This window comes from Manis javanica, chromosome 13 (genome assembly GCF_040802235.1).
Source record: "Manis javanica isolate MJ-LG chromosome 13, MJ_LKY, whole genome shotgun sequence".
NCBI lineage: Eukaryota > Metazoa > Chordata > Mammalia > Pholidota > Manidae > Manis > Manis javanica.
In genome coordinates this window covers 48,431,005-48,456,519 of record NC_133168.1, presented here as the reverse complement: position 1 = coordinate 48,456,519, position 25,515 = coordinate 48,431,005, and the positions used below count along the sequence as shown (strand labels likewise).

Genomic DNA, 25,515 nt, shown 5'->3' with positions numbered 1-25,515 from the left:
CAGAGAACTTTCAGCTCCTGTGTCCATCAGAGCCAGGACACATTGTACATTCATGGGGCACCAGTGATTTGCTAATTCTACATGTGGCCACTGGTCCCCACCACATCCCCCAATGTGGGGGCCTTGACACCCCCTCGGTCTAACTGCAGTGCCCAATCGTCATCCTGTGGGGGTGAGGGCCCAGGCGGAGCCTGAGTACTGTCCCCAGGAAGTCTTGCAGGGACACAGGCTGGACATGGGGCTTTGCCTCCGGCTTCTGTGTCCTGGACCTCAGTGGCTGGAACTGTTGCTCTGGCTTTAATTGTTGCCATAGTTCTAACAAGATCCTGTTGGGCTGCCCATCAAGTTATTATTTCTTTATCCTAGCATCTATCAAATCAAATCACATCTGGGTCCTCAACCCTTCGTGGGGCATTTTGCACCTCTCCTTTCAGTCATGGCCCATACTTTCTCCTGTGATTTTATTTGTTCAAACCTCCCCCAGATTTGCTAAAGTACAAGTAGCCCTCACTATGGGTTGCCCTATGTGGGGGGCAAGAATAGTTTCTAGGGACCCAAAGAAAAATGGGGAGCTGTATGGAGCACCAGATTTCTCATCCTTATGGTGACTAACTCTTCACTGGGGTCCTGGGGGGTCCATATTACAGATGGTATTTTTCATGCCCAGCTCCTGTAACAGCTGCTGGAACTCTGCATAGGATTTCTGCCTAGTGGGTAAGTATGATAAATCACCCTGATTAGGTTAAACTGCCTTGATGGCTGCTGTTAGCCAATCCAGAAGTGCCTGATTCCCTGAGGTGTGACGGGCACTTTGCAACCACTGCTGGAGGGAAGGGTGAGCCTCAGAGAAGCCAGTCTACCCGTTTCCAATCCTGATATAGCAATGTTTTCTACCCCTGTTCCCCAGATATGCACAAGCCATGTAGGCAAAGGTTCTGAGGGCTATTGGTGGAATCAGAAGCTCATGTCCACCGGCTCATCCTGGGTATAGGGGCGGAGCATGGAGTGCCCCACCACCTGGAGAGGGGGTTGCTCCTCCCCCTGAGGAACTGTAACTCTGGGGGAAAGTCCTGGGGCAAAATACCTTTGAAACCAAAACCAGTCAAAGGGAGAAATAAAGTGGGAGAAACCCATTTATTGCCTACAAGCAATCTGCACTCCCATGTCTCTTGTGACTGGCTGCAGAAAAAGGGACCCCACCCAACCTCTCCAGTCCAGATATGCTCTCCCTTGCCCTTGTAATTACCTGTTGATATGGAGATGGACTACATCTCTCCACCCCTTGGAAACACCTCTTAATATGGAGTTGCACTAAGGCCAGGTGAGATTCTGGAAATACTGCAGTTTTACCCACACCCACTTTGGCTACCACTTTACAAACTTAAAAACTCAAAAATAATATTTTTTTATTTTATTTGTGGTAGAGATTCCTCCCTCCCCCCTAGAAAAACTGTTGCTTTATCATTTTTAAGGAAAAATATTTTAATAGTTTTCTTTACCAGTTAACATACTAAAAATACAATAAGCTTTTGTTTAAAAACGGCAGTAGAAAAGTAAGCCTGCCAGATTTGATAAATGTTGATTTTAAAGAATCCAGAAATGAATAATTGTATACAGGCAACCAGAAACTGACGTAGGAAGAGTGATGAAGTCTGGGAAACAGGTGAGACACTGCCGTCGGAAGGTAGGGTGTCTTGCCTGGGTGCAGAAAGTATCTTTCAATTATCAAAGTTGGGTTGTATCATTTTGCTAAAATTGAACTTTATTATACTAAGAACAATCATCTTGTTTCTATCTTTATCTACCACTATTTTTCTTGTTCAAATACAAGCTGCACAGTGCACTGTTGCCCAATCACAACCTGTGGCTCTCTGTCCTGAGCTCCTTTCATAATTTGAATGTTCTCTTTAGGTTCTAGTTGACACAACCATCTATGCCTTCGTCTTTGTGCTGCCATTTCCATAAAAACTTCCAGACCATAAGTGGTAGGCATGAAATTGTGTTCTTGCTTTCTTCTAAAGGCTCACATAATTTTTCTTGTACTTTCTCTTGTCATGGCCATAGATTGCTTTGTTTTGTCATTTTTTGTATCTTGGCCTCGGCTTCTCCATGGAACTCTGAAGTCCCCTGAGAGCAACGATAAGGTTTCATTCTCTGAAGCATGTTCCACATTTCTAGTGTGGGGTCTTGCATTTAGTAGGTGGTAATTAAACACGTATTGATTTAAGACAGCAGTTGATCACAGATCAAAGAAAGAAAACTATACATTTTAGCTTTTTACTAGGAATATTTTTGGGCAAAACAGTGCAAATAATTCAGGTTAGAGCCTTGAGTTCCTTTTAAACAATTGCTTTCACTGTGTGCAAGACAAAAGACTTCCCAGAATTTCCCTTTCTGAGACAATTCATATTTTTTTCTTTCAATTAGATGTAATCATTTGAAAGGACTCTTTCCCTGTAAATTTTATAGTCAGTGATAGTGTTCCCTTTTTTAGGGAGGATGGGCAGCCATATTTTAAGCAATGTGTGGCTTAAAATTGAGTACACATGGGCTAAGTTTGGAAATACAATGGCATAAAATCACAGCAAAGTAGATCTTATCCATGTCCAGTGTTATGCATGCTTGTTCATTTGCTGTGTACTAACTGGGATTACTAATCAGCTCTTAGGAAGTATTTCCTGCCTAACTAGACAATACTACTGAGTTTCCAAAAGGGGAAAGGGTTACTCTTGGGAAGGCTGGAAATATAGGTTTTTGGATCCTTCAGTATTTTCTTTTCTGGAGGGAGGAGTTTGGAGGAACAGATGCTCTTCTCACCATTTTTGCTTGACAGCTTTTTGTGGGGAACACAGAGAGTGTATGATCCTTTCCACCCCCAGAATCAGTCTTGCCTTGGCTCCTCAGCATGGGCAGTGAGGGGTGCCCAGGGTAGCACTCTTACAGGAATATAAGTCTTCAGCAGGTTCTCAGGCTGGTTTTCTGTTGAATTCCAGTCTCTGTATTGTCACTTTCCATTACTTGAAAGAGGCAACCGAAGTTTACACCTACTCCTAAACTCCGCTTTCTTCCTTTCTTGGTCTGTAGGACATAAATTGAATAGACTGAATCTCATGTGGCAAATAATCTTGCTCCCCGCCTCCAAATATTTCCTTACCATCAAATGTTTTCGGAGCTTCATGTAATTGATGCCGGGGTTCTTGTTTGCAGAGTTGAAGAATGAGTCTCGCAAACATCCAAGGTAGGAGAGCCAGGGAGAGGCTTTTATTGAGAGATACAATGAGAGAACAGAGCTCCTGACTCGTGCAAGGAGGGGACAAGAGAGCCCGTAGTGGTGCGTTGTCTAGGGGTTTTATAGACAGTTGAGGATTTTTGGGAACATGAAAAAAAGCTTAGGGGTGTGTACTTGTTAACTGGTCCCTGAATTATTAAAAATTAACTTAACACAAGAAATTCACTGCTCTGATTTTTCCCTGGGATACTAGCATCTTGGTCTGGGAGCATATCAAACAAGGCTGCCTGCCCAGCCCCCAAGGTGGCTGAGGTATTGTCTGTTTGCTAAAGACTAAGTTTAAGAATCTTACTTCTTAACTTCCTGGGTATTAAAATGCAATCTTATCTTTAAGGTGGAATCCTTCCTGCCTTTTACTATGTTGTTTACAGCTGGGTCTGCATGCTAAATCAGTTGCCCAGTTTGCAAGTCACTTCATCAGATCTGAAGGAGGAAAGACAGCACGTAGGCCTGGGCCTTTTAGCATGCTAAAGTGAATCTTACACATGATTACAAATGATTAGCATAATAAAAACATGTGCTACTCTTCTTTATGTGGGTAATATTAACTGATCTCACTGAAGAATGACTCTAGAGCTTAATGTTTAACACAGAGTTTTGGTAGGGGGATTTCCTTGCATGTAGTTACATTGCTCTGACTGTAAATATCCTGCCTTGCTTTTTCCGGAGGCCCTCACTTTACTCTGACTACACCCCATGGTCCCTGTCTCATAATAAGATCGAAAGAGAATCCAAGTGCTACTATTTATACTTTATTTGGGATTATTGGATACTAGTTATTTGTAGACATTTGGAGATTTCTTCATAAAGTCCTGATAAGAATCTCAGGAGCATGGGTGGGCAAAGCCTTTATGTAATTGAGTTTCTGGAGGGAGTGGTGTGGATTGGTGACGGAGTGCTCTGCAGAGCTAGAGAGAAATCATTAGAATGAAGTATCTGTGAGCAGGGGGCACACATCATAAATAGGGATGGGAAAAGAGAATGGTGTAGTCAAGACGGTGGTTGGAAAGAAAGTCCAACATCCTGTGCAACATTTAAAATGGTACAGAATATGATGTGCCCAAGTTAGCTCTTTGCTGCTGCTTTTTAGTGGTGGTCTGGTTCTGAGGAGGAGACAGGCTGATTCCCAGGGAACACCTTTGCCAGCCATGGGTGCTGCAGTCGTCTGCTTGCAGTGAGTGATTTGGGACATGTAGAGGAATGTTTTAACAGGGACTATGGTCTCTGGAGCAAATCACATTTTTTAGTAAAGGAAAAATTTTACTGCGTATTTGGAATTTTGAGGAGAGAAAGTTTGAAGGAACTCTATGTTAGGAAAAGAGCATTGAATGAATTTTAAGGTGTCATAACTTTATGATAAATAGAATTCATAAAATGTAGTATTGGTAAAAATGCATTTTAATTATTTTTTGTGACCGGATGTAGTGTCTCACAGAATGTTAGCATCCATCTTTGGTATGTTTAAAAAAAATCCTGATTAATAAACAAACATACTCACTTGCACCTGAACCATATTTACTTCCTTTTCATCTTGTGGGGATGGATAGGAAGTGATGCGGTCCATTACCCCAGACTGTGATGAGCGGGAGAGAAGATGCTGAGAATGTCTCTAGGATTTAGAGATGAGAAGCATGATGTTCTTTTTGCTTTTTCTCACATTTGGTACATGAAATTTATTGTGGAATGCTGTTTGTTCCTTAGGGAAAAAAGGTGAACTCTGAATTCATGGCAGTATTATAAGGAATGAGAAAATTAAGGAACATTGGCAAAGTGACAAAAATACTGCTATGATCAAAGAAATGTTCTTGTTTTTAAGCATATCAGGATGGAAGTCTCAGTGTTATTGCTGACTTATTAAATATTTATTTGTTAGTGAATTTGGAGTGATGCTTATGGTGATAGATCCAGAAAGGACCTCTAATGATAGGCCAACAAATTAGTTTTCTTGTATTAAAGTGATCTGTGTCTGTTAGCATTATTAAATGACTCCCATGCTTTCCATTATAACATTATTGTTTCTTGAATTTGCATTATTAAAAACCATTAGATTTTCTATGAATAAACAATATATAAACTTCTCTTTGGAGGTGTTGACAATTTAATGGCCTATCCTTATGTAAGGTTGCTGGGAGAATAATGTTATCCACAGAGTACTTTTAGAAATTAGAGCTAAATGTCTCTTGCCTTCCTATATGTGACCTTCATAATTGCTCATATTGTCTTAGTATTTTAACTCTTAGGTTGTTTTACCCTTTACACATACTATATACCTTTAATCTTAGATCATTTGTTAAACCTAACTAGTCAGTGTTCTGAAAATAACCCAAGGAAAAAAATGGAATTATTTTTTTTCATTGCATTTCAGAGTACTATACCATAAAAAAGAGGAAATATCAGTTTCAGATAAAATTTCTTGCTCCACAGAATATATATGTATATGTAATATATAAAACATTATACATGTATGATATACATGTATATGTACATTACATATATGTGCATATGTATGCGTAATACATTATATATATATACATTACACAAATATGAATGAAAAAGTACAACTTGTCTTTTCTTAGTAAATATCTGCTTAATGATGTGAATATTCTCATTTGTTCAAAATATTTTATCCCCTAGTGTGGAAGTGGAAAGAATAAATAATATCTCTGTTTCAAGATAAAAGTGTTCATACTATAGAATTTGGAAAATACAAAGAACCTCTTAATCCCACTCGTCTGAAAAAATACTACTGAATTTTTTGACTTACCATTTTATCTTTTTTGGTATGCATGTGGGTATGCATACATATGTATGTTTTTGTGTATCCATGCATTTCCTTCTTATTTTAATTCTAAAAGAAAGCTAAGACATATTGAGTATGCAAACTCTTTTTAATTAAAAAAATGCCTATCAATTTATAGTTTTATATTATTTTCCATACTCACTTGCAAAAAAGAATACATCTGTATACCACTGTCCTAACAGGAGATCTGTTTTTAAACCTCAGTTAGTTCAGACCTTCACCAACTCTCACCCAGACTATTGTGATCACTTCTTTAAATTTTATCTTTGTCTTGTGGTGCTTGACAATCTGTCTGTGCCACTACTTTTAAAGCGGTCCTTCTAAAACACAATTTCATTTGTGTCCCTTACTTATAAAGGTGTAGTTCTAGAATACTCTGCATGGCACCCAATGCCTATTGCACCAAGTATTCTTTACCTCTCCAGTTCTTCATTTAGCATCTCTCTGTTCAATGTGATACTGCCCCGAAACCAAGTTAGTCTGACTAGTTATTCCTGACCAGCTCTTTTCTTTGGCTGGTCTTTATCCTTCCTTCAAAATTTAGTTCACGTCAGATTTTCTGAGAAGTTATTGACCACCTACCAAAGTATCGTGTTTATTGATCACTTCTCCTGCTGCTATATACTTGATGTGTATTTGTCATATTGTAATTATTTACTTATATTTCTTAGCCCCCTTATGGCAGCCACATTTTTATTTCCATATTCCCAGTATCTAGTGCAGTCCTGGTACTGTCGGTGCTTCAGTGAAAGTTTTGAATTGAATTCTGTACCAGCAACTAGATTCATTGAGCTCTAATGTGACCTACAAAGATATGATCAGCCCCAAACATTTAATCCTAATCGTCACAAATGTCATACAACCAAGCGTTTTTTTACCATTCATATAGGAATGAAGTTTTTCATCTTATATTGTCAACTATTTACAACAATTTTTATTAAAGCCTTCTGATGTGCCATGTACCTTGCCATAGTCATACGGGCTTCTGTCATTGAGTGAATAAACATCAAGAGTCATTAGTAGATGAGGACTTAATGTTATTTTAATTGTTGCAATTGTTGGATTAGGGTTCGTTTTTTCATGACATCGCCTTCTACAAGGCTTATCAGCTGCCTCTTGGTTTCAGATGCTGCTCTTTAAGCCCAAGTCATTCTCTCCGAAGATAAGGGGACTTGACAAATAGAAATTATCCTCAAGAGTCACCTCTGCCAAAGTGGTTTATGAGAGTGATTTATGAAAATAATGTTTTCTTTTCCCTCAGTGTATGCCTCAAATGGCACCTTTTTCACTACTGAAATATGAATAGAATTCTTTTGTATTTATTAAAATAATAAAGCATTATTCATTAAAAGGAAAAGTGTTGTGGCTTGGACATCAAGCATAAGTTAAGTTTTTATATGAAGCCTCATCCACATTTTTCTCAAGAGTAAATACCCAAATTCTTAAAGAAAAATCTCCCTTATTTTTCACATAGATGCCTTGGCGTTGGAGAATTCTGAGGTTCTTGGGAAGCAAGTTTGGAAGGTGACATGGCAGGGTTTGTCCCAGCCCTTGAATCATAGGAGCAAATAAGGAGAAATTAAAGAAATTTGATCAAAGAAAAACCAAGATTACCTGATTTAGTAACAGTTAGCTAATCTAGACTGTGTGCTTAGGAAGAGACCTTATTATTTCCTCATTCTGCTGTATGTCCTCAAGCCCTCCAGTTGCTTTAGTTTTTCAGGTAAATTGAGAAGTACACAATCTTTGGAATCAGAGAGATACAGGGTTTCAGTTTACCAATTAATAGTTATGTGACCGTAGCCATATCAATGTTCTGCATCTCAGTTTTCTGAACTTTAAAAATGAGAACATTTCCCTGACTGTATTTGTAAATATTAAATGAAATTAAATATTCATATTAAATGAACAGCTTGTGGAAATTGACCTTTGTAAATATTAAATAGTATAAAATTAAATGAAATGTTTGTGAATATTAAATGAAAGACAACTGCCTACATTGTCTGACGCTTAATATGTGATTTACAAAAAATACTTAGGTTTCTTTGTTTTTTAAAAATTTGGTATTTTCTTGAAGTGTTTGGTTTCTCATATTCTAAACCACATTTAGAAAAGCTAAGAAATGTCTTTATTACATTAGATCAGTTGGACAGAGCAATAAAGGAACTAATCTCTTCCAGAAGATGAGATTTTGAAAAATAAGCAATGGCAGAGTAATGCAGCTTCTTGTCTACTTGATTCATTTTTTAAAAAATTAGGTGAATAACATACAGTAACTGCTATCTTTCAAAAATATCTTCCAACTCTGAAGAAATTTCATTTGTGCACACTAGCAAAAATTTTTAAAAAGAATTAAATTGGCTGATGGAAGTAAGCTGGAAAACATTTCAGAGTGGTGTGAAGTAGAGAAAAAAAGAATTGCTGCATGACAGAGAGGGACCCTGGGATAGAGCCTCTCTTTCATCATTTACTGAGTCTGGGGAAGTCAATTAACCTTAGAGAGTCCCCAGTGCAAAAGGAGGCTATGGTACCTTTCCTAACTGGGAACAAGGAGCCGATTCAGGTAAAATCTTGATGTCATGCCCCTTTTATTTATTTATTTATTTATTTATTTATTTATTTATTTATTTATTTATTTATTTACTTACAGATTAATTATATATTTTTATTATGAAAGTCTTTATACATACATACTCAGGCCCTTTTGAAAGAAAAAATTCTTTTGGACTTTGTATTGATTTAAATTACCTTTGTTATATGCTAACATAACATTAGTATTAACTCCTGCTTTTAGCTCTTATGCAAGTAAAAAGACAAATCAAACAACACAGAAACACTAGCAAGCATATACCCATAACATTTAAATGAACAATGTTAAAGCAAAGGATGATGTGGTTTTTCTGAAACTCCTTTTAAAGCTTATCTCTGTTCTTTTTGCACCAGGTCACAATTCAAGCAGTCTTGCTCTGGCTGAAATGATTATAATTTTAACTGAAAACTAGCACGCTGAAACAGGATAATAGCCTTCCATTGTAAGGCAGACTGTCCAGGTGACCCAGGACATCTTTTAAGATGATCATCTAAATCAGGAATTAGTAAACTTTTTCTGCAAAGGACCTGATAGTAAATATTTTAAACTTTGAGAGCCATACAGTCTATCACAACTACTCAATCCCTGCCATTGTATCACAAAATTTACCATAGATGCAGTCATAATGTTCATTGTTCATGGGGATATCATGCCCCTTTTAGTTCTGATACTTAGATACTAGGAGTATCTAGTAGTAAGGAGAAAATGAGGCCTTTTTCTATGAGCATTGGTTTTACTTAACATTACAAAGATATTTAGTATAAATAGGTTTGTACCTTAGAGTTTGGGGAATATCACATAGAATTTGTTTCCCTATGCAGTTCCTCTTTTAAAGGTTGAATAGATCCAGTTTTTCTTCAATTTGTGACCCATGGAACATCAGAATCCCAGGACTGTAGTTTCTACTTCCTTTTGTGACCTGTTAACTTTTATTAGTCTTCTCTTCTTTTATCAGGTTTTTAAAGGTCAATTAAATAGGATGGGATGAGAAAAATAAGGAACTGGACATCAGTTTGAAAAAGAAAAAGATCCAACTTTGTTTTGATAAGTTGGCTCCGTATGGGAGGGTAATCTTCCTGCTAGTGATCACAATAGATTGAACTTGAGATATATGTACCTGTAGGCCTCCTGCTTAACTAAACCTAGATTGTGGTCTAGATTAACTAGAAGTTGACCTGTGCTTAAATGGCCCTTAAAATCCTTTCCAGTTCTGTAGTCTAATGGTTGTATTATACTCAATAGGGTGTAGTCTTTTAGAAGGTCAAATTTCTCAAACGTGTCATGCCATTGCATCTGAACTGTGAAGTGATTTCAAAGCTATCATGTTAGAATACCATTGATACCACAGAGGTCCTGCTTTAAGATGACGAGTATGAAATATCCTAGCAGATGCAGAGAGACCATCTGTCCCAAGACTCTAGAAGACATTCCTGCACTGGGTGGAGAATTATACTTGATAAGCTTGAAGATCTTTTGCAACTTCTCACATTTTCAGATTCCTTCACTTCAAGTAAATCAGCATTTAGAACAAGTGGAGAGCTGCATTTCCCTAGAAAACTAGGGTGGAACTCCATTGGGGTATGGAACAAAGGAATGTTTTCATACACGGGTCTGAGCAGAACTCCATACAGATAGACACTTGGCAGATACCCTTGATATGATGTTTCTCTTTCTTTATGGGATTGCTTTGAACTCTGTCAGGAATCAGGTTAGAATGTCACTGCCTTGTCATGTGTTAGAGACATGTAGGCAGCCTTAAATGCAGTCACCATCCTCAAATAGCTAGTTCTAGTAAATTAAATACCCACCATTACCAAGGAAATATATGGGTTGTAGATGTGGAAATAAACTGGGTTAAAAATATTTATTACACAAAAGTGATGCTAACTGAAAGAGGCACACATCCTTGCTCTTCCAACAATTTCTTGCTTGTAAATGGCATCTTTGAAGAGATGTCCAAATTCCTAGTGCGGGCATGTAGACAGCTGAGTCACAGCTGCTAAAATGAGACATGCCTTCTTCTCCTTCTCCAAGAGAAGAAATAGGGTGAAAGGAGGGAAAGAGAATTAGTGCCATTAGCTTACTTAAAATTCACTGGCTTGAGAAATCTGTAAGGTATTTAGATCAAGAGGAAACCGTTACTCGACTGCATGGGAGTGTTTGGAGCGTGAAATCTGCTTTCCTAAGAGAACTCTTGTAGTTTGCCATTGTTTGTACAAAAATTTATCTTTTTTTCTCCAGAGATCTTTCCCGCATTTGTACAAATGCCTGTGGTATCTGGTCTAAGGTTTGCGGCTGCTTGTTTAGTCTGCATTTTTTACTTGGATAATACCTGGCTTGCTTGGTGCCTTTTTCCTCAAGTTTAATGCTGCTCTTCTCTTTGAAATGCTTCTTTTCTTCCATTTGGAGAAAGTTCAAACATACCAGCTTTGCTTGGATTTGGATCTTGGATTAGTGCCTTACTAGCAATGTGACCTTGAACAAATCATTTAAGCTCAGGTGCACTTAGTTTACCTTAGTTTCATCATCTATAAAATGGACATAATAATAGTACCCACCTCTTTAGGTTGCTGTGAGGATTTAATGAATTCACATCACATGCTTGGAACGGTGCCTGGCACAGAGTAGCCACTTGGCTACCATCAGCCACAGTTCCGATTGCAGTGTTCCTGCTTCTGCAGTTTTCATCTCTTCCATAGTGATATGTACTTCTGACACTATTAGAGCTTCTGTCACACCTCGTGCCTAAAGAATATCCCTTTCTGGAAGTAGCATTGAAGATGAGTAGAGAGAGAGATTGTAGAGATAGAGTGTTACAAAAAAGTAACACTCCAGGTAATAGGAAGAGCACTAATGAATGGACAATCTGTTTGATACCACCATTCTTTTAGAAATTCCTGTGGTTTTAAATAATCACACACACACACAAAGGAGAATAAACTTAGTGTTATTTAAGCATTGTGAATTTATACTTAGAAGTCCCAGTAGCATCAACTGTAATAGTATTAGATTTAAAGCATTAGCAAAATGTCTGGGTTCTGTACACCTAAAGAAATGGGGTGGCATTCCTAAATATTAGTAATGAATAGTAAGAAAATATAATGTGGGAAAGCCTAGAAAGAGATATACAGCAAAATGTTAGCACTGATTATCTTTGGTTGGTGAGAATATGTGTTATTTTTTTTAATTAAAAAAGAGCTGTATTTATTTAGAGCTTACTATGTGCTGTGAACTGTGTTAAATATTTTTTCATGTTAAAAATTACTGTTTTACACTTTGTATTCTTACCAAATTTTTTCATTAATCCCCTCTGAGATCCATAATGTCTTTCTACATTTTGTTTGTAAATTCAAATGCATCTAAAGATTGTAATTGCAAAGCTTCTTACCAAATGGCACATGTTGTAATTTGCTGTTACTTATATCTGCTTGACGCTGTCAATATGCAGAGAATAGATTTGATCAAGGATTATAGTAAAACTGCTCTCGCTTTAAGAGTGGAAACTTAAAAAATCTATTCCTACTTTCTCTGTATGAAAATACATGTTTATATGTTGTGGTGTGAAATGTATTCAGTAATGTTCTGGTTTAGATCTGACTTTTCTAAATGATAGCATTGAAATTTAGAAGAAGTATGATATTCCTGACACCTTGGGTCCTTGGAGAGAAATTTACTTTGTATCTTAAATGTTTGAGAAGAGGAGTGTGCTCATTTGGTTTTCTTTGGAGGCAGTGGTTGTTATTGTGATTATAAATTTAAGTCTGGGAAGAAAGTTTTACCACTGAAGGCTCAGCCAAGTTAGTGATTGGGCAGGAAGTCAACTCGCCTGCCTTCAATTACTTACCCGGCAGTTCCCTTCCCTTGCAACTTCTAGACCAGTGTTTTATAGTACCGTAAAATTTTATTCTTTGAATCACACAATTCTCACTTTACCCTTGGAGGTGTAATTAATGCCATCGAGTCACATTCAATAGCCTTCAGTCACTGAGCATCTGTGGTCTTAAAGAAAGCACAAATACCCCTGCTCAAGATGCATTGTGTAGACATTGCTGCAGTCTTGTGCAAGGCCACATGACAGTCACCAAGGCCATTTAATATTTTGGTAGAAGTTAAAATAACCTCTTGAAAACATGACCGTGTTATAGCCAGTATCTTCACAGCAAAAAAAAAAGAAAAGAAAAAAGTCTTTTTGTCTGTTTTACAAGATGCCCTGAATACAGGAAAACAATCCTAATATGATCCTTTTATGGATTACCAAGGGGAGAAGTGGGGATGGACTGCAGAATTCTGTGAATGGATGATTCTCATCTAGTGGCAGGGATACTTGTTATTGACCTGATCATGGCGAGGAGATTCCTAACCTCACAGGTGTGCTTTCACTTGGCAGTACTTAACAGGTGGAAATTAAAACCTATTGAGCGATAATCTGAGAGCCTCTTACTAAAAATGTTTTTAGGCAGTTCTTAAAGAAATACAATTTTATGCAATTCACGGCATCATGAGTGTCTTGCCACTTCAAATGAGTAGGTCAAAAAGTCCACTATCATGTCCACCTAAGTCTTACCTCGGTGGTCTCTGTCTCCCAACCTTCACCCTTTTGGACCTTGACTCTTAATCTTTAGTACAGCCTCCTCTCCTCTCCCACCCAGTCTCTTTTGTTTGTTCCCCAAGAGATGCTTTCATTGCCCTGGGTCTCTATCACCTCTTTTCTCTAACCTAACATCCCTTCTTGGTACTACTCAACACTCTAGGTCATTTCCTGAGAGGATCTTAGTCAAATACAACTACTTAGATTATATCACTGTATTGCTTGCTTTATACCATGATTTTCATGTCTTAGTTCCTCCAGCCATACATCCTCCATGCATCATCTTGATCTATGTAAAGTCTATGTGAACATCCAAATTGTATACAAAAATTAAATATGAAACTGAGGGATGAGAGAGGGGTTGGGAAGTTATTTGAAGTTGAAAGATATTTTCCTATTTCCTCTAGTAATCTTAATATGTGATTTCCTAGTTGATTGAATTTTATTCCACTAATTGAAAGTGCTATTTCTAGTAATAGATTTTATTTTACTAATACAAGATTATTAGAAAAATGTTGAATTAAATAATGTTAGTAGCTAGGTAATCACAATCATGTATAAGCATTTAATACAGAAATAGGTAATCATATACATTCTCTGGCAATTATAAACCCACCCTTTGCATATGAAGTGGCATCAGAAATGCTTTTGACATGTTTAGCTCTCCATTATGCTTAATCTGTTTTGCATTCTGGTTGTACCTTCCAGTGAGTCCTGGAGTTACTGAAGTGATAAGTGAAAAGGAGGTATATGATATGTTATTAGATGTCAGGAGAATATCAGGAAGTTATACTCACAGCCATTCTTTTAGATAATTTTATTTTTGGCTGACTTATAATGCTATTGCTGTAATCAGTCATATCTTGAATGGTTTATCATAAACTGTTACTTCTCATAAGTGGTTTCTCTTTGTTTTTCCAATCTGCTTAAATAGCCAGTTGAAAGAATTGGTGGTTAAGAGGGGATACTTTTATGTCATTGATCTCCTATGACACTGCCTTCTTTCCATGTGTACCCTTGATTCAACATTTCTTTACTTCTATAATATCTCTAGATCTTTTTTTTAATTGTCTCAGTGTTTGCCAAATAATTGCTTGATTCTATATTGCCTCTTAAAATATGCTTTGTCGTCATTTCACCAATTGATAATGTTGAACTGGAAGAGAATGAAGCACTGGAAGAGAAATTAAAGTAAGAACATTAAATGAATGGGATATTATTTAGGTTTCCCATGTGAATTAACTATTGTAATACCTACCTAGTGTTCATTAGTCCAAGTTCCTAATTTTATTTGCAAGGAATTTTACTGTAAGTGCCCCTCAGTCTTGAAGGTAATCTTCTTGTCTTTGGGTGCCATTGAAAGAGCCCACAGATTATTTGTTTTGGTAGTCCTAGTTTATATTTTTAAGACTCAGGACTGCATGTATGTAGGACAGACTTCTACAAATGCAATTGCTAGATTGAAAGGCAAGTGATTGCAAACTTTGATAAATAAAACCAAATACCCCGAAAAAGGAAAGTGCCATTGGCCCTCTTATTGTTACTTCATGTACTATCAACACTAGATTTTACTAACCCTTTGAAGTTTTGCAAGTGATTTGGACAAAAAATGCTTACTTTTGTTGCAATTTTCCTTTACTTGAACAATGAGGCTGACAGACTTTTCTTAAGTTTATTGGGACATTAACTGGGAAACAAATTGTTTTTATTAATTACTTGCTGGGATAGCCTTGCCACCTCCACGTTATAATGTCTTTTATTTTACTATTTTTAGAGACTTGAAAATTCCAAAATGTAAGCTATTGCTTGATGTGGGAAGTGAGGCAGGAAAGCTGTCCTGTGCAGCAGACATCAGACTTCAAATGCTATCTTTACACTGCTACTGCTTTTAATCTATTACTCAAATCATATTTGCCAGTTTCTTGCCCACTCACATTTGGAATTAAAAATTTCCATGTTTTTATGTTTCACTCTCGAAAAATGTATTTGCCTTTTATCAACAAACTGTATAGTTTGGTAGATATAAATTTGTTCACTATGTTTTAGAGCAAGCACTGGAAGATAAATTAAAGTAAGAATATTAAATGAATGGGATATTATGCTTAAGCCAATCATCTAAATTTTATGAGAAGGATATTTCACATCTGTAGATATTTTTATCCTACTATTCTTGGGAACCATGCGTCCCTAATCTGCATGAAGTTTGCAACAAAAGAAAGTTAAATTCTTATCTCTATTCAATTATTCCTCCAGGGCCACTTCTTTTCTACAATGAGGCATTTTTTAATATTTTTAGAATTCTGATGAAATTCTAACATAGGCAGAGCTAACATCTTTAAAATATTTTTATTAAGTAAGAACAGTTGAATTGTGGTAGTTTATATTTTAGGATTTCTACTGGGGAGTAGAGTCAGTGGTGGCATGAATTCCTGACATATAACTGAATTTTCTATCATATAGCTTCTTTATCTTTTCACAGAGGCCCAGGAATGATGGGATGTTGTTGTAAGCTCACTTTCCTTTTTCTAATCTTCCAAATTATTAGTTCTAAAAAATTTCACAAAAATATAAAAGAATAATAAGAATCTTACCTAGATATTTTCCAAACTGAAATCCCAATTTAATGAGGCCCTAAATGTGCCTGGCACTTAGCTTTAATGTCAGAGGATATTGTGGAGAGACTTTTCAAATTAATTGGCACAGCATTCCTATGTAGTAGGTAGAAGAGTAGAGATGTGTGCCAAATGTGTTTCTTTCTTTGTTTTTTTTTTTGGTTTGTATAGAAATCAGAAAATGAAGATACAGACAGACCTGAATCTTGCTGAGACCTGTGTAAAATCTTACCCTTCTCATTAGGTTAGAATGTCCATTGACTTGCATGTCACTTAAATGTCTGTGTATAGCATTGTTTTTTTTGCTGCTTGAGAAATCTTTATTTTATGTGACGATTCCACTAATGATAACCATATGTATTCTCTTGGGAAAGGAAACTCGAGGAAGTTGATTCAGACTTTAACACTGACTTGGTCAGAAGGTGACGCTTTGAAAGGCTGTAGTAAAAGTCTCACCAACACTTTGGTTAAAGGCCAGAATGCTTCCTTTATGAGAAAAGGGCAGAGATCCTGGAACACAAGGTTTCTAACATCACTCAATATTAATGTAATGATCTGTTTGTGTTTATGTGAGTGGGTTGTTAGCTGTGGGCCTGGTAGAAGGCCAAACTGTTTAAATGATGCTTAGAATGAGAAGTACTGGTTAATAACATCCAATATCAGTAGTTAACGTCCTGATTAAGTGATGATATCCAGTTTTTTTCTAAATAAAGAAAATGGCGAAAGAACCATATTTCTTTACTCTTAAGAATATATTTTCAGAACTATGAAGAACCCAAACACTGGCCTCTGTACCTTCTACGTTACATCAAATCTAGAAACATTTTGATAGGAAAGGGGCCTCATATTAATGAAAAAGATAGATAAAATTTTTTTTAACTTTTGAGATACATTATAATCACTTACCTAAATTAGTTGATTATATTTCCTTGCAGTATATTTCAGAGTTTTACAAAACTGAATTTTGACCTTCTTAAAATGTAGTTAAATATATTTACGATTCCTTTTGCAATCTGATATCAAACTTTAAATTCAAAACCTTAAAGCAGATCTTTATCCTTCCTTTAGGAAGTTGAGTTATGGAATTCTGTTTTACATGGCTTCAGCATTTCACAGAACTCCATAAATGAAAAATGATCTATCACCCATAATGCTTGAACCGAGTCAGGAGTAACTGCTGAAATAAGCTAGAAGGTGTCTGATATGGGTGAAGCATAGCCCACCAGGAATCCCTCCATGAGAAACAAAACAAAACAAAGAAATGTTTAAATGTGAGCTTAGGTGGTTTCCTATTTTACTAAAATGTAAATATGGCTTCAATTGGGGAATTATATTTTTCTGTACATTTACTCTCCATTAGTTTGTTCAATGGGTTTCTTAGATTGTCTATCTAACACTAAGCAAAAAACATGAGATTTTCCTGGAATAGATAAAAAGATAAAGAAATAGGAAAATAAACTGGTAAATACATTAATAATCCTTGGAAAATCACCTGGTTTCTTTTCCTAAGATTAATATGCAGGCTACTACAAAATTTGACAGAACAATTTGCTTTTAATTTATTCTAATATTTTTAAAGGTAGAAAACCACTTATCCATGTTTTGGGGGAAATGAGGTGAAAAGTGAAGGTTGTCAGGCAAGGATGATAGGGCAGTGTTAATGATCATACAGACTGTCAGTTTAAGTCACTCTGTGTAAATGAAACTATTTGTGGAAATTACTAGTTAATCAGCTGGGCTTTTACAGTCTGTTCAATGAAGACCCTTTCCCGTCTGTGGCATCAAGCCTGAGAGACTTTCCATGGGTGTTGTTCAAAGTTCCCTATACTTCATCCTCAGGAGATGCAGCACCACCACATCATCACATGGGTGAGGTGGATAATGCTATCTGAGTAATAGCATGGAATGATGCTGGTTGGAGGGAGCTCTATGGATGATTCTGAAGATACGTAATCCCACCTGGCTTTGAGGAGCCATTTCATGTGGTGGTCAGATCCTGGCTGGGATACTTTCTTTCTCTGTGACTCTGGGCAGTTTTTATATTTTCTCCTATGAGGTACTTTACATTAATATGTTCCTTTTATATTTTAATAAACCTCTTTTCATCTGTGAAGTCATTTCTATGGCTATTTGGCATGCAGTCATCCATTAACTCCATAATGAGGTTGGATGAAGTCACATCTATACTGTCAAGGCTGCTCAGATTGCAGAGGCTTATTTTTGGACTTCTGATTGTGCCTGACACCTGAAAATTAGATACAGAGACATGGATTGCTCATCCCTGCTTTCTGGGTCCTCTCCCACAGTGGACATGTGCTCACATGTACTTGAGACAGAGGATGACTGGCCTATTATCTTTTCGTATCTGCTTTCCACATTCATACAACTACTCTTCATTTTATTTCACTTGTAGAAAGAGCACTGGACTAGTGACCCATTGTAGGAGATAATAAATGATTTAGTGAATAGATGTGTTTGTGTGTTCACACTTACTAGGTATACAAGGATTTGTGTGGATATATGCATATATATGCTGGATGGCGATGTACAACATGTTCCCCTTGTGGTCTTAGAAGTTTGAAGGCCAGGCCAGAGGACCTTGAAAGTATCTTGAGCTCTCCCATATTCTCGCTTTTTGCCTTAAACCTCTGCCCAAACAGTTGGACTTGGTTTCAGACTTACTGTCATTCAGACTCTATTTCTGGTTCAGCTTCCTGGCTCTGGCCTACCTCTACTCATCTTGATATATGGGAAGGAATATTGAGTCATATGGAGGTGAGGGAAAAATCAAAGACCCTTGGTTGTAAGTTTTTAACTAGACTGTGTACTACCTATAATTTTCAAGCATGCTTAAGATTATGTCTTATCCAAAGGTTGCTGAACTATGTGGCTCACAGTTAAAAGTCTAGTCTGCCTCCTGTTTTTTCTAAATAAAAGTTTTATTTGAATACAACCATGTCTATTTGTTTGGTATTCTCTGTGGTGGCTTTCATGCTACATTAACACAGCTTTGTGGTTGAGAGAGAAATGGTATGGCCTGCAAAACCTAAAATAATTATTAATTTGCTTTTCACAGATAATGTTTGCTGCCCCCTGATCTAAAGGAAGGTATTTCCTAGTGAAAGCATACCTGAAGAGTGTTCAGGGAAAACTGGTTATGATAATATGGTAATACTGCTTTAATTGAAACTCTAGTCTTTTCTGGGTCAATTATACGGAACCAAAAGTTTCTTTTTCATTCAGGCTTTAGCTGTTAAATATGTCCAGAAGTTTGCATCTATATAGCATTTAAACGGAATAAACTGTCAAGAATTAAACATGAAAAAATAAGAGTGCTGTTAAAAAACTTGTTGAGTGTTAGGGGCTTATATGCCTTATCACCAATCTTCACATAACTGTACTATAACTATTATTATCTTGATTTTCATGGGGAGGAAATTGAAAATTGCAAAGCTGTATGTGTACTTTGCCATCACTCTGTGTCACTCTAGAAAACAGTCTTTCTTCTACAACCTAGTGGCCATATGTAACACTTACTTAAAATTCCTTAAGTCTTAATTGAAGTTTAGGAGATTTTATTATTGCTTCTCTCTTAAAGATGGATGGGAGTGAAATTTGATTTATTATTCCATTTCTGATTAATTCAGTCAAGAAAATTAGTCAGTTAGTTGAAGTATATTTTTTTACTTCAAATCATAGACAGTTTGAATAGAAATCTTCCAAGCTAAATAACCTTGGATTATATGTATTAAACATATATCCCTCGCTAGAAATGGAACTCTGGGGATGAACAGTTAGATAATTTATGGGTGTGTTTGGAATGAACTCTTCTCTCATCATTAAGAATCATTTGTATCTATCAGTAAATGATGGATTTGGATTTCCACAAAAGTGTTTCAAGTTCCTCTTTCTTCATGAAGGAGCTAGGCTCAAATAATATTTTCACATACTAATTAACTACTAGCAGGCAGAATACTTTCTTTTTTCTCGATCTAAAGTGATTATCATTTAAGGAACTCTTATTCATACATTTCCTTATTCTTCTACAGTAGATCTCCTCTTTGGTATTGAGCCAGAGCAATATATTATAACCAGTGATTCATGCCCTCAAAAGGCATGCACCTACTTGGATTATTTTTTTTTATTTGGATTATAGTCGTATTTAAGCTGAGAAAAAACATTGCGTATCCTTAGAGCAGATGTAAACTACCTAAGTATTGATCATGGTATGTCAATTTTTATTTTGTACTTTAAGTATTTTCAGAAGATGAAAGGAAAAATATCTATTAAGATATCTCAGATTTCAGAGGAAAAATGAACTTTATTTAAAAGCATCAGTTTTTACATTTTTTTCAAAAATCTGTTTTTGTGGGAATAGACTATATTGACTCAGATTATAAACAGAATTACATTTAAGTATTTAGTAATAAGTTCCTTTTTGGCTCTTCTAAATTTTGCAAAATGTATTGACTTCTTTGTATGAGTTTTGGGGATTCTTCCAGTGAACTTATACTATGGCTTCTGATTAGCATAGATAAAGATGATCTATTCAAAGTTAGTTTAATTCAGTATTTCATGTGTCTTAATATGACATGTATTAGTCTTCCTTTTTGTCTTTAATGGAAGAAAGATCATTCCAAAGCTGATGATCCTTTACACAAGCAAATTTGTATATCATAGCTTAATTCACAATTGGACAAGATTAACCATTTTTGAGGATTATAAAACTGTGCTAAGGATACTGTACTTGACAACATGTTTTGTCTGGGAATTTTCCTCTTACTTTTTAAAACATTTTTAAAGAAAAGAAAAAGTCTGTATCTTTAGCTAAATGAAGTTTGTTGTTTAAAGTAGTAAAGAATCGTGAAAGATAATTCTTGCTATTACACCCAGAGGATTAAGACTGCAGAGGTGCCCTGGATGGGAGAATGTGGATGATCCTAGTACAATATGTTTTAAAAGAATGTCCTTCACAAAATGTTCAGAGCTTCCAGGGTCCCACTGACTATTTAATTTGATTTTTCTCCAATTTAACTTTTTTTCTAAATTATCCTGACATTGGGTTTTATTGAAAAGTTTGACATCAGAAAAGATTAGAGTTTACATTCATTCTTTTGTGATTCCACAGAAAAGGCCTCTTATTCACATGCTTCCTCAAAGAGTTCCTACTCATCTGTTTAAATAAATACTCAAGAATCTCTAAATGCTAGATAGTTCAGACAATATAGTTTTGAGGTAGTGATACTTTACTTTGTACGTATGTTCCTTTGTAGCAGTTCTTCTAGTGAGCAATTTAGGCATGAAAAGAAACGCAGGCAAGTCTAAATTAGCTTGATTTGTGTTTTCAGATATATACAGCTTGCAAAGCCCCTCTAAGTGGGTTGCCATAGTGGAAGCCAACTATTGCAGTGAGTCTGTCCTTTTTGATTGATTGGCATAGAGGGAATTAGTAATCTGTGAAATGCTTCTTCAGAAGTAATTTTCCTCCAAGGGTCAAGGAACTTGTGGTTGCTGTTTTTCTGACATGATTTACAGCTGCTTGTTTTGTCTTACCAAATAGCAAAAAACATCAACTGAAAATGTAAGATGTTTCCTTGCTCATTTTTCATCCCCTCTGCCTAACTAAATTTCCTGAATATCATTTCAGATCATTTTGCTCTGCCATCTCGCTAAGTGAAACTTTAATTCATAATTTATACTTTTATTTATGAATGAGAACCTTGCTAAGGTATTTCTCTTTTAAATAGATTGTAATAATATATATAAAGATGTCTTGAAGTCAGGAACATGTGTATAGAAGACTATGTTTTATAGAAGACTTTGTTATTAGGCCTTTCTAGTCATCTTAAATGATAAATAGGGATCATATATAATGGAATTAGCTCAAGATATATTCTGTATTATCTATAATAAGGCTGAAACAAATTACCTAACTATATTTTCCTCTTTAAACTTTACATGTTTACTAGAGTTTTTATTATGATTATCATTATTATTGTTATTATTATTATTAATGTGACTTGAATTTTGTTATACTCCTGGATACAATCCTGAAATGGCTTCAATACAACTATAGAATAAAATCTGAACACTTAATGATATCTAAAATCTTTTAAGATTTAGTTTTGTTTTCATCTTGTCCCTTATATACTTTTCATACTTATCACACATAATTTTTTGAGAATATTTGAGATTCCCCAATATCTGCTGTTTCTTTAGACTTGTGTACCTTTGCTGTTGCTTTTTCTCTAATTTCAGTCCTGTTTCCATTCTGGCCTGGCATATCCTTACACTTCTTAGGCTTGATTCCATAAAGCCTTCCATAACCCATCTGGGTGTAGGTAGCCAATTTCTGTGCCGTTTGTGTTCTTTGTGACCTTGGTCATATTGTTATTTTACTTCATAACACACTGTATTTCATATATATATAATTTTTTCCCTGCCCCACTCCATGTCTGTCTGTGCCTATTTCATTCATTAGGCCAGAAACAGTATTTTTTATATTTTCTGTTGTCCAGTACACTGTATTAGTCCTTGAAATGGAAAATACAAAAAACTTAGAGCAATCTTTATCAAAGTTTTATTGATATATGCTCTTATGGGTGGTAAATAGATATGTGGTACTTCTTGTTTTAGAATTTATTGTAAATTGTAAAATAAAAAGCCATTTTCTAAAAATTTTCGTATCATTCAAGTGGACCAGTAGCTATTTCCAAGACTTGCCTGATAAGGCAGTGGTGTGAAACAAGTAGTTGGGATTGACCCATTTATTTTGCAGAGATACTCTTAGTTGTTATTGGTAATCAGAATCCTGGAGTCTAAAATGAACAATGGCTATGAAGGACAGCAATTAAGGCCATTTGTCTTCCAAATGAGCCAATGTAGGTTCCACCGGTCATTTAAAATTTATATAGGGAGGACACTCACACTATTATTCTAAAGGACAGCAGGGGCGCTGAAGGCATGTGTTGCCAAAGCAGTCATTTTAGGGTTGTGATGTCCAATTATATTTTGAGAAAAACTTTCCCCTTGCCAGGTGAAGATGCATTCCCTAGCAACCTCTTCATTGATTAATTTTAAATTAAAAATGTCATCATTTTCATGAGAGCATTTATATAAAGCTGTTTCAGGCATATTTAAAAGACAATATTAAGCTTTCAAACTGCTGAGTTTGGTTATTTATTTTGAAGGATTGATGAAGTCGTAAGAATGATTAAAAGATACCCACTTAGATTTTCTGCTTTTGAAAAAGGTTGTTAGGGCTCTGGGGTTGTCTGGAGAGCTGATCTTCCCTCCTTTGCTTGTGGTGCTTGCTTGTTGCTGTCATTGGTGAGGAATATAAATTGATTCATTTTCAACTTGACAAACTTTTGATGAGGATAATGAATTCCTTGTTTACGGAGAATTTATAGGCCTGAAGTTTACTACCCCAAGCCCTCTGTTTGGCCTGAGAATTCATTGAGTTTATTCACAAAGATCCACATGGAAACTAAACAAATAAGCTACTTGAAAGGAGACAGGTTATTGGTTTTTCTCATTAAACCCACTGCTGGATTTTCATTAGTTTTAATTCACTTTCTTTCAAGATTAGACATATAGGCCAGTTCTTATTTTTATGACATGAATAAGCTAAATGTGTTGAGTTGTGTGTGCTTGTGGATGTAGGCTGAGAAGCAAAAGTAATTATTCTACTTCTACCCTAAAATTACCCCTGAAAATAAAGTGAAGCAAAATGACCGATGTGAAGGGGAAGAGGCTATCCCCATTTTCAAGAAAAAGATGAAGTGGAAGTGTAGTGAGTGTGATTATAGGCGAATCTGTTTAGAATCCTGCTTCAGTTTTTTTCTTTCCTTTTAACTCATAAGTGTGTGTATGAAAATATCTAAATAAAATATGGATGAGTGTATGTCACTGACCTCAAATACTTTAGACCCTATAAGGCTTTATATGTTGCATTTTGCTATTATGCGTAGATTTCAAGATGTTCTTTTAAAGCAAGGGATTTGATAAGACTTAAATATTAACGTCACATTTTTGAACTTGCATTATGAAGAGAAACAGTTTTCATTCTTCCTTCCTCCACTTCTCCCCACTAAAATAGTTCAAGGCTATTTAGGTTTTAGGTGGTTTTGTGTACTTCGAAAAGCCTCACTATACACGTATCTTCTTTCAAAGTCAGTGCCTCAGTCTTCCTTTAAGGATCAAACTGTATTTTATTTTTTTGCTCTTCACTTAACATCTTAGATATCTTTCTTTTTTTTAAATTGAAGTATCGCTGATATGCAATCTTATAATCTTATAGTGGTTTCAAATGTACAACACAGTGGTTCATTACCCATATTATTCAGTCCTTACCTCCATAGGAAGATGTTACTTTGTCACACTGTTTCTTATTCAAGCAGAACTACTGAGAAATTTCACTTCATGTGGAAATTTTAACAAGACTAGTGATAAACAGGAGTATCATTTATTATTAAAATTATGGCTGCTACAGTACATATTTCAGGATGTTTCCTTTTCCAGTGCATTCTGCAGGTTTTCCAAGTCTGTTTAGAATGTAACAGTAGTCCTTCTTTCCCCTTTTTAGGTGGCTGCACTTTTGATGATGGCCCAGGGGCCTGTGATTACCACCAGGATCTATATGATGACTTTGAATGGGTACATGTCAGTGCCCAAGAACCTCATTATCTGCCACCTGAGATGCCTCAAGGTGAGAATCATTCTGCTTGAGAATTCACCCAGCATTGGGGGGAACTGCTTTGGAATATGTGGCATTTCTTATTTTAGTTATAGCATAATAGTTTAACTGTTATAAGAACCTATTGTGGTCAGGCTGTTTGACCACATTTAAGAAAGAGCCTTAATGTATTCTTCGCTTTTCCCTCAACAACTTTGCAAAGTCCCAGATTCTTCAAGAGTGCTTACTATACCTTTTTTTTATCTCTGACTTGGGAATAGTGTATTAGTAATTTTTTTTCCTATTTAATAAAAAAAAAAATGGAAATCAAACCAGGAAATAAAAAAAAAAAAGAACAAGAGACTTTCAAAATAACCTAAAATGTGAGTGAGATCAGTTAGCTTGTACCTATTCAGTTAAATTATGCAGATTTAATCTAATCAGACTGAAGGGAAGGATTTTTATTCCATGGTGGGGAGGGAGCTTATCTTTTCCCACTGGTCATGAGCATGTTAGTGGCTGTGAATAGAGGCAGCCTGGAGGCAGTCAAAAGGAGAAGGTATTTTCTGAGTGACTTTTTAGTTAAGCCCTGTTTGTCCTTTACCTACACATTGTTAGATCTTTTGATTTTTGGTTTTGTGTAATACATTTTATTACCATTTAAGTCAGTTTGAGTTGTGTTTTTCACATTAACTAACATGGGATACTAATATATACATAACATCATGTACTACCAGACTAGTACATGTGCTTCTAATTCTACATATTAATTTGGAACTAACTCCAAGTTCTGTGCATGTATATTTACAAATAACTTAATGTAAAAATTGAAAATATAAACAGGAATATTAAAATACAGTAGTAATGAGAATGAGCTATTCTTCCAATATTTGGAAATTGGTATATAATTGTGTTATATAATTATGTGTACATGATAATAATATACAATATATTTAACT

The 25,515-nt window shown here is 35.8% G+C and overlaps 1 protein-coding gene across 12 annotated transcripts in view; it reads left to right on the top strand.

Annotated features, from left to right (window-relative positions):
- Positions 1-25,515, top strand: part of PTPRK (protein tyrosine phosphatase receptor type K) — a 552,018-nt gene that overhangs the window by 97,588 nt on the left and 428,915 nt on the right. For all 12 annotated transcript variants that reach the window (XM_073219592.1, XM_073219587.1, XM_073219589.1 and 9 more), the window contains exon 2: positions 24,467-24,589. In XM_073219592.1, coding sequence (XP_073075693.1) covers positions 24,482-24,589 — 108 coding nt within the window. In that variant the 5' untranslated portion in view covers positions 24,467-24,481. The remainder of the gene's footprint in view (positions 1-24,466; positions 24,590-25,515) is intronic.